Source organism: Cebus imitator, unplaced genomic scaffold, assembly GCF_001604975.1.
Source record: "Cebus imitator isolate Cc_AM_T3 unplaced genomic scaffold, Cebus_imitator-1.0 Scaffold69, whole genome shotgun sequence".
Classification (NCBI taxonomy): domain Eukaryota; kingdom Metazoa; phylum Chordata; class Mammalia; order Primates; family Cebidae; genus Cebus; species Cebus imitator.
The window spans coordinates 5,844,945-5,855,407 of NW_016107384.1; the positions used below are offsets into that span (position 1 = coordinate 5,844,945).

Genomic DNA, 10,463 nt, shown 5'->3' on the forward strand with positions numbered 1-10,463 from the left:
TGCCTCAATTAACTAACAATCTAATAGGAGCAATGTCATAGGAAACAGATGGGGGACAAAGGATGACAGGGCAGGGACATTACACAAAGTCAATCATGCAATTGTAGGACGGTACTATGGTTTGAATATCCGTCTCTTCCAAAGCTCATTTTGAAAATCCCCAATGTGGCAGTATAAAGGTTGGGGCCTTTAAGAGGTGACTGAGTTCATGAGCGCTCTGCCCTCATGAAAAACTTAAAAGCTATTCATAGATTTGCCCAGGCACGGTGGCTTATGCCTGTAATCCCAGTACTTTGGCAGGCCAAGGCGGGCAGAACACTTGTGGTCAGGAGTTTGAGACCAGCCTGGCCAACATGATGAACCCCGTCTCTACCAAAAATATAAAATATTACCCAGGTGTGGTGGTGCACACCTGTAATTCCAGCTACTCGGGAGGCTGAGGCAGGAGAATAACCTGAACCCAGGAGGTGGAGGTTGCAATGAGCCAAGATCATGCCACTGCACTCCAGCCTGGGTGAAAGAGTGAGACTCTATCTCAAAAAAAAAATTTTTTTTAAATATATATATATTTATATATTTATACACATACACACACACACACACACACACACACACACACACACGCGCGCGCGGATTAATGGGTTATAACAGGAGTGGGACAAGGGGCTTTATAAGATGATGATGCTTAGCCCCCTCATCGTGTGATGCCCTGCATCACCTCATGACTCTGCAGAGATGGCGGCCCTTGCTGGATATAACCCCTTGACCTTGAATTTCTCAGCCTCCGTAACTATAAGAAATAAGTTTATTTTCTTTGTAAGTTACCCAGTTTCAAGTATTCTTATAAACAACAGGAAACAGGCTAAGAGAAAAGGGCTTTATGGAATCAGTGAATTCTGAAGTGAGCCTTGAAGGGTAGTTAGGATTTGTACAAGTAGTGATAAGACAAAGTAACAGAGATGGAAGGAACATGCTTAATATATTCAAAGTGGAGTGAGAATCTAGTTTGGCTAAAATAACTTAGTAGTAGTAAAGGTAGAAAAAGATATTTGGATCATACTAGAAAGGACCCTCAATACCAGTATAAAGGGTTTATCTGTAATTCAATAAGGGATTATGTAAGGTTTCAGATGTTGATATTCAGGACTACTACATTAGAGAGACTATTCTGGCCACTGCCAAAATAGAGGAAAACACTGAAGCACCTGACCCGTTAGCAGATACTACTACTAATAGTCCACGTGAAAAGTAACAAGGGCCTGACCTTGGCTACAGACATGGAAAGGAGGGAAGGATAGGGAAAATAAGGAAAAAGTTTGTGAGTAATTAGGCGCAGAAAGTAGAAACTGTAAATGACTAAAGTTCTAAATCTTGGGAACTGAGACAACAGTGAGGTGCTCTAAAAACAGGAAATCAGGAAAAACAAGAGAGTACAAAAATAGAGGCCAAGTTGGCCCATTCTGCCTGTGAAACTTCTACAGGAAATTCAAATGATGCGTAGCTGGCAGTTAAAGAAATGCAAGTCTATAGCTCAATGTGAAGCCAAACAAAAGATAGAGATTTGCAAGTTAGCCGTCATATGAAAGCTGAAGCCATAATGGTGAATGCAATCACCCAGAGAAACAACGAACATATAGAAAACAGGACAAAATTTTGAAACACCTTTATATTCAAAGAGAAGGGACCTTCATCTTAGTTACTGTTCCATTTATCTTCTCCCTAACCTGGACCCCGTAATTAGTCAATTAACATTGCTTGAAATTATTCTACCCCCTTTCTAATGTGCCTGCCTTTCTCAGCTACAGTCCTACATTACCCCCAAAGTCTTGCAGCTTTGATCCGGTACCTGAAGTACAAAGCACGGTTAAAAAACATTATGAAAGCATACTCTAGAAATTTTTAGTAAATAAAATGGGCCTTCACCACTGCTGCAAAAGTCTTTTACTAATCTTCCATTGATTTTTGTATTCTTTAAAACTGTTTTTAATCTTTTCTAGTTTTTTGGTCCATAACTCCAGACTTTTTCACTCCTAAACAATCTCATATTATTGAAAAGAAACAGGCAATTATCCAACGTGAGTTTTCACGCCACCTAAAAACCTTTGTGTCTTCACCATTCTTCTCATCTTTTGCTCTGGCAGAAATAAATGTCCTGCCTCCTTACCAATGCTTAACCCCCATATGGTGCTTATGATCATACTGTCTCCTGACAATCTTAAACATCTGTTCTTTTGCTTTTCCTATATTGGCTCTTTATGCTTGGTCTCCAAATGAGTTCTGTGCCCTTACTCTAATAACAATCATCTGTCTATCCTACTATTTGCCCTCAGGTTAAATGTGCAAAAGAATCATTTACACTTTCGACCGCCATTTCTTTGCCACCCACTAAATCCTTATAAATTTATCTTCTTATTCAACCACCATATTAAAGTCGCTTACAGAAGGTCACAAATAACCTCCTAGTCATCAAATCCAAGCACCTTTTCTCACTCTGTATCCCCCTTCAACTGTCTGCGGCATGTCAGTTTGGTACCCCCTTCTTCTTCCTTCCATAAAGTCACCTTTTATGACACAGTATTCTTTTCATTCTGCCTGATAATTCACTAAAAACTCCTAACATTCATACTCCCTGAAGTTTTTGTCTCATCTCTCCTTTACCTCTTTACTGTCTCTTCAGAGAAGCAATTACTGTGATGACTTAAGAATCACCTTTCTAAAATCAACTTTCACATCCTTGCCCTGACCATCAAACCCAAATCGCCAACAGCCTACGCAGCATGGCCATAAGCAATATGGTCATCTTACTGTGGCTCAATAAGGCCTTCTGGAGAGTCCCTCAAACTCAGTATCTAAACCAAACAATTTATCTCCACTATCCCATTTATTGACACATGTTCTCCTAGTCATTCAGGCTCAAAACCCCAAAATACCCTGTTTCCCCTCACCTATTTTTTTAAAAATTTAAGACTACATTAAAGTTGTGAAAGAGGTATAATAAACACCCACATACCATGTCTAAATTCAGATTGTTAACATTTTGCCACGTATGCTTTAAGTTTCTACATTATTTTTCCTTTTCTTTTCTTCTTTTTGTTGAATAACTCCTGCAAGTTGAAGCCATCATGACATTTTATCCCTAAATACTTCATGATGTATCTCCTAAGATCAAGAAACATCTCCTACATAACCACAATGACATTATCACTCTCAGATTTCTTAATTTATTCTATCCCCTTTCTAAATATGCCTGTCTTTCTCAGCTCCAGTCCTGTTACCCCTAGTTATCTGACATATGATCTATATTCAAATCTCACAAATTTCCCTATTGTGTTCTTTACAGCTATTCTCTCCCTCGAATCCAGGATCCAATCAGAATTCAGATTTTGTGCATAACTGCCATGACCTGGAATTATTACTTTTCTGCAACTTCTAATCAAGTCCTATTGAGAGTCTACTTATGAAATATCTTCCAAATCGATTCCTTTCACCATCTTGCATTCATTCCCTCTCACTTGGATTATTTTCATAAATATACTTTCAACCTACAGACTACTTCCATTTAATCTTAAGATTCGACTAGACTATCTAAGACTCAAATGTGCCCCTCAGTCCACCTTCAATGACTTGCCATTAGTTACCACATAAATACTCAGCTTCTCACTCCTCAACTTGACATTCAAGATCCTCCACACTTTAGCTGCACAACACATTTCTGTTTTATGTTCTCCTAGTCAGCTCTACATGTAGTCTTTTACCATGACCCATACTATCCTCTACCTAGATTTCCCTTCCTCATGCAATTTCCAATTACTAAAGTAACCATTCTTTAATGAAATGCTCCTTTTTTCTGAGCTCTTTTCTGATTACACACTCTCTTCCTGCTACCAGCAAGTGACCTCTTTCCATCTTCCTCTTTCAACCTTTATAATGCTTTATAGCTTTCTAAAGACAAATATCCCATTCTGCCTTATATTCCACTTAGGTATGTATGCATCTAAGATAAGATACATATCTAAGTAGAATATTAGACTACAATATTAGACTACAAGCTCTTCAAAGGCATGAGTAATAACTGCATCCTAAAGTGCCAATACAAAGTCCCAAACATATTGACACTCAATAAATGTTGATATGTTACATCAAGAAGTTAAGACTTTTTTTTTTTAAAGAGATAGAGTCTTGCTATGTTGCCCAGGCTGGTCTCAAACTCCTGACCTCAAGTGATCCTCCTGTCTCAGCCTCTCAAGTTGCTGGGATTACAGGCATCAGCCACCACACCCAGCAGGACTTTTACCAAATTAAACTATACCAATAATGATTTGCAGTGTTCCTGCCCATCCTGCTCAACTACAGTCCCTGGCCTCCCTTGGCTTATTGTGGCCTTTTGTGGTTCACAACCTAGCATTAAGCTTGAGTCATCACTTCTTATCTTATACATTTTATTGCTTTTTGTCCCAAGGGTATAGTGCTAAACTTGGAGTCTCTTTGATAGGATCACTTTTTTATTTTCTATGGTGTCACCAAATATTAATTCTGTTTTCTACTCTTATTTTTACATTACTTTTCCAACAGAAATCATTACTAAACAGGAAAAAATGCTGCTTTCACTAAAATAACAAACAATAAATACACGAAGAAATAATTTTCAAGACCTGCTTTTTATACTTACCTGCCCCCAGGCATACATATTATTATGAGTCTGTGAAGGGTTGACTTTTGAAAGGAGGAAACGGGCCTTAAAAAACAAAGAAGAAATATTATCCATCAAAAGTGGTTTTAGTCAATATCAGCTGAATAATTATATCATGTTAAATCAATTTTATTTAGTACATCTTGGTAAAATTAATTTTATCAAATTAATTTTTAAAAGATTAACTGAATTTGAAATGTATAGGTCATTATGTATTATAAATAAATAATAAATGCACCTCTTCTCTCCAAATCATACATCCAAAATAACAAATATATTGTTGAGTCCAAAACTCAGCATATAAAAATTATGTGTACAACAATTATGACAAGGTTATTGTGAAATTACTAAATACTTGGTCAGAAGTTCAAAATCCCAAATAATGACAAAAATAAAAGCCATGAAAATCCATATGTTCTTTTGCTTAAAATTATGACACTTAAGTTTTCTTAACCCACAGGTGATTCTATGAGACAAGTGATCCAACATTTCATCCTTCTACCCACTATGGCTTATCATCATGAAAATAATAACCAGAATAAAAGAGGAAAATGGTAATACACATAATGAGACATCAATGAAAGAACCAGTGAGATTTTTAATTTATAATGGAAGAACACAGATAGTAACATCTTTTGAAATTCAGTATCATACAAAATCTTTTTCTACTCTCTAGGAATCAGTTTAACCTAACAGTGAAGAGCACTGGCCCTGGAGTACCAGGATTGAAATCCCATTCCTGCATTTACTGTGTTTCCTTGGCCATAAGTAACCTAGGTCTCAGTTTTATTATCTGTTAAATGAAAATAACACTAGAATTCTTGTGAGGATCAAATGAGATAAGGCATGCAGAAGTACTCTGCAAATTCTCAATACGTGATAACTCACAAAAATACAGTGAAACTCTAATAATAATCATTTCTGAGTAACAGTTACTGTTATTTGCTACCTATTTTATAGTACTGTAGTAGGCACTAGGGAATACAAAGCATAATCCCTGCCTTCAAAGAGAAAGTAAAACAAACTAATAATGACATAATTAATTTATTATAACTCATAAGAATTACAAAAGAGAAGAGATATTTTATGAGTGTATGTTAAGGAACCTAACTTAGCCTTCTAAAGGGCTCAAAGCAACTGTGTATGTATGTATATGTATCTAATAATCCTCATAATCCTAAAAACCACAAAATCTTTTCATAATATCACAGTGTTTTCCTATTACATGAAAATTTATTTTCTAGAAAACTGGAATGATAGAATGAAGACAATGAAAAAATGTAAGTTACCACAAATGTTATATTCATAGACTTTATCAGTAAATAAACAGCTTTAAGAAAAGTACATTAAGTTACTTTCCAAGCTGCTCATATCGTCTTGTTCAACCAAAGCTAACACACCGCCACAATGCCATTCTGGCCCTGTTCAGGAAGCTAGGCTAGAGACGTGGATGATGGAAACTGCCAGGTTTAGGTAACTAGTCAATAATCTTACTGCTTTGCTCTCAAAAGCTAATGCAAAAAGTATGTACTGATACCTTTCCCTCCCATCTCCTTACCTTTCTATGTGCTTTGTGAAGCAATCTATTAAACTCGGAAGGCTAATAGGTTACACCTCACTGCAAACCTAACAACAAACAAGCACACAAAAAAATTAACACTACTTACCTGGCTGCCTCCATGTTCAGTGTCAATGTATCTCGGCATTGGAAATCTGGAGTGAAGAATTTCCTGCGCATCATCCACTGGGGCTTGCAGAAGGTGGCGGAAATTTTCATATTCAGGCATGTCCTGGTATCCTGACTTCCGCCACTGTGCTATGGTCTAATTTTAAAACAATTAAAGAAATTACTTTAAATTTCTTGCCCATCCAAAAATCTTGAGAAGATTTTTCGAAAGAAAGTAATCTCTAGAAACTAAGAAAATTATATACCATTATTCCATTTACCTCAATTTTTTAAAAGTTACAACCACTAATTTAAGTAGAGAAAATATTCTTAAGTAAAAAAATGTAAAATTAGACTTTCCTTTAAAAGTAAAATGAAAGAATACTTACATAAGTCAGAAAATTTTTAAAATACTATGCTTATCAAATGAACGTTAGTTAAAAGCTATCTATCTAAGCTTCTGATATGTGAGAGGGAGTTTTGTTACAGAAGAGTTCTAAAAGATTTCAAAATTAATGACCTACTCTTATGAAGTCTTTACCAATGGTGGTACTTTCTGGCAAGACACAGAAAAATAAAAACTTTAATAAAAATAATAACATTATAAAGATAATACGCCTTTAAAAGGGCAACTGAATCAATCCATTTATTAAGGTAAGAATCTCTAAAAACCATGTAATTAAATTATCTAAAAACCTATGTCTGCTTTATTTTCTAAATTAGCTGAAATCAGTCAACACATATTCTTTTATAGCTTTATACCTTTGTATAAAGCTATAAAACAATCATGTGCATTTCTGATTTCTCCTTGAACAAGCTGCTTGAAAAAGTAAAAATCACTATAAAAACAAACAAAAGCAAAAAACAATAAGCTTTGCCAGTATTACAGGTTGTTTTTTCTTTTTTCTTTTTTTTTTTAACAGAGGCAATGAGGTTAAAACAGGCATTATTCTTAATAAGTAAAGGGCATTGGAAACTGGTACCAATTAAAAAAAATTTATAAAATAATAATAATTAAATCTTTTAAAAGTCCTGGGTAGTACTACTTCAAAGAATATTTTGAGTAATGCCTTTACTATTACAACACAAATCTTAAAAAAATTTTTTTTTGTAGAGACGGGATCTTACTATGATGCCCAGGTTGGTCCTGAACTCCTGGGCTCAAGCAATCCTCCTGCCTTGGCTTCCCAAAATCCTGAAATTAGAGGCATGAGCCACCACAGCCAGCCATAGTGCAAATCCAAAATCATTTACAATTAAAGCAACTGAAAAAAATAAATCTGCAGAAGTTACTAAAATACTAGACTATAAGCTTGAGAGCAGATTTGTGAAAAAAGAACATCTGTATCTTCCAAAGCATCCAGAGGAAGCACATAACTATTGGCTGAGCGAATAAATGCAGGAATCAATCAAGGTCTGCTAAACACCTGGGTTAAAGCTTGATAGCTACTAAAATCTTCTGCTCTCTGCAATCATTTACCATACCAATTAAGTGACATTACAAATTTTAATTCATGTATGCTTCAAATGAGTTTTCAAGATCATGTAGAACACTTAAAAATAGCTTCTTCTAATGATTACATAACATAAAAGGAAAGCCTGCCCACTGACAAAGGCTGACTTTTCCCTTCTTAATATTTTCAGGTAAAACCTAAAAGTGCCATATGTCTATATAGTCACTGTGCTTACTTTTACAACACTATGCTTTGTGCAAAAACCATTTGTCCAATCGTGTGGGAACAAACGAACAAAATAATCACATGTGGATCAATAGCAATTGAAACCTAAAATCTTATAGTAAGCACAATCATATTTTATATATGTTTTATGAAAATGGAAATCAAAGTTTATCATAAATGAAACGCTAGCCATACAATAAGAAGAAAAAAAACCTTTTCTAAATAAAAAGACTTTGCATGCATAGTTTTAAATGCTATTGAAATCTTACCTCACCATGATAAATCAAAATCTGGAAGAATGTGTCCATGAGAAGAATACGATCTGCAAGAATGCTACTGCTATCAAGAAGAACCGGCTAACATAAAGAAAACAATGAGAAATGAGGAAAAAGGAAAAATAAACTACTTAACAATATAAAATAGATGTTTCCAGGTTATTTTCCGAGTTTCTTTTTTCTTTTCTTTTTTTTGGGGGGGATTAGCGGGAACAGGGTCTTGCTCTGTCACCTAGGCTGGAGTGCAGTGGCATGATCTCAGTTCACTGCAGCCTCACCCTCCCAGGCTCCAGCAATCCTCCCACCTCAGACTAGCAGCTGGGACTACAGGTGTGTAACACCATATCCAGCTAATTTTTAAAATTTTTTTGTAGAGATGGGGTCTCATTATGCTTCCTAGGCTGGTCTCAAATTCCTGGACTGAAGTGACCTCCTGTTTCAGCCTCCCAAAGGCTGGGATTACAGGCTTAGCACTAAATTAGAAATTTAGGCCACCACGCATGGCCTAAATTTCAAATTTATATTTTATTACTTAAAATCTCTTGCTATTATGGATTCTTACAGTGTATTTTAATTTTCTAATGAATCTCTTTAAACAGAAGTAACAAACAATTTAAAAATAGAGTAAAGTCAAGAAGAATTCAAGAGTAACTCCTAAGCCTAAATGGGGAAAGGCCTGGGATAGAGTCAATTCAGAGCACATGGGAAAATAGTTCTACATATGAAATGAAAGAGAGTGGTCTGAAGGAACGACGTAAATTTAGGTGTCACATGCACAAAGATGGTCATTAAAGCAATGGGATTAGACTACATCACAGAGAGAGACTGAAGATAGGGAAAGCCAGAAGATTGATTCCTTAAGCATGTCAACACTTACAGGTCTGAAAAGGAGAAGCTAGCAAAAGACTGAGAAGACATAGTGACTAAGAGGAAAACCAGGAAGGTATAGTAGGTGTTACAGAAGCCCAGAGCAAAAGGTTTTCAAGCCCAGTATTTACCTAGTGAGGACTAGGTTAATACTGCTGAGAGCTCTGGTGAGATGTAGGACATCGGTGGTCTTTATAAGAGCCATTTCAATATAATGTTAGGGACAAAAGTCTTACTTATATAGGTTGAGAAGACAATGTAAGGTGAGAAAGTATTAAAAACAAATAACTTTTTTGAGTTTAACTGTGACCAGGAGCAGAGAAATGGGGTGGCAGTTAGAAAAAAAAGTGAGTCACGATAGGGAGCAGGGGTTTGTCTCTTTTTTTAAACATGAGTGTTGTCACAGTTTCTATATTAATAAGAATGATCCAGGTGGACGGAAAGTGATGATGTAATAAAGAAAAAAGATAACTCCAAAAGCAAAACCCCAAGAAAATGAAGCTGATGGGATTCATGAATTAAAACAAAAGGTTGAAATTTAACAGGAGACACTAGGGATAGTGGGATTCCAATTTTCTTATAAACACTATTCTACATTTTTCAGATGTCTACAATGCACATATATTACTCAGAAGAAAAAAAAGCTATTTCTACTATATTCCTGATTTTAAAATACAAGACCAAAATACATATAGCCAAGTCAACATATTAAAAATACCTATTTTCCTAGAAAAGTAGAAACTATGTGACCAATTACAAAAAAATTATTGTAATGAAATAAAACATTTTACACATTTTTACAAAACCGTGAATAACAGCATCATGAGTGATCATTAATCAAAAGATATTGTAAATATTCTCTTTATGTTGACCTTCCTAAAGTATTTTCAAATACAGTAACTATATAATTTTAAGTAGTAAAACAGACCATTTTAACTACAGAATGGAAAAATGGTTCATTTGATAACAGGTTAGAGTAAGCGGGACAGTCTGCTAAGAAGGTTAAATGGATAACTTTATCACTCTTCTAAACATACATCTTTATAATCAACTATTTTTTATGCTCTCAAAAAAAAAAAGGAAAATGAGATTAAAACAAGAGACTTTGTTTAGACAGAATATCATAACTGTCAGACACTAAACTCTGGAATAAGCTACAGTATACAGAATCATAATCAATTCTGGACATTGTTAAAGATATAAAGAATAATCATATGCTTTGAAGGATTTGATCAACCAAATGGCTGGACAAAATAAAAGTCTCTTCCCTTTCATTTAAAAAAATT

General features: G+C 35.2%; 1 protein-coding gene across 1 annotated transcript in view; it reads right to left on the minus strand.

Annotated features, from left to right (window-relative positions):
- Positions 1–10,463, minus strand: part of SEC23A (Sec23 homolog A, COPII coat complex component) — a 62,459-nt gene that overhangs the window by 3,875 nt on the left and 48,121 nt on the right. The window contains exons 17-19 of the mRNA XM_017530858.2: positions 8,305–8,391; positions 6,358–6,513; positions 4,670–4,735 (exon numbers count right to left, since the gene is read on the minus strand). Coding sequence (XP_017386347.1) covers positions 4,670–4,735; positions 6,358–6,513; positions 8,305–8,391 — 309 coding nt within the window. The remainder of the gene's footprint in view (positions 1–4,669; positions 4,736–6,357; positions 6,514–8,304; positions 8,392–10,463) is intronic.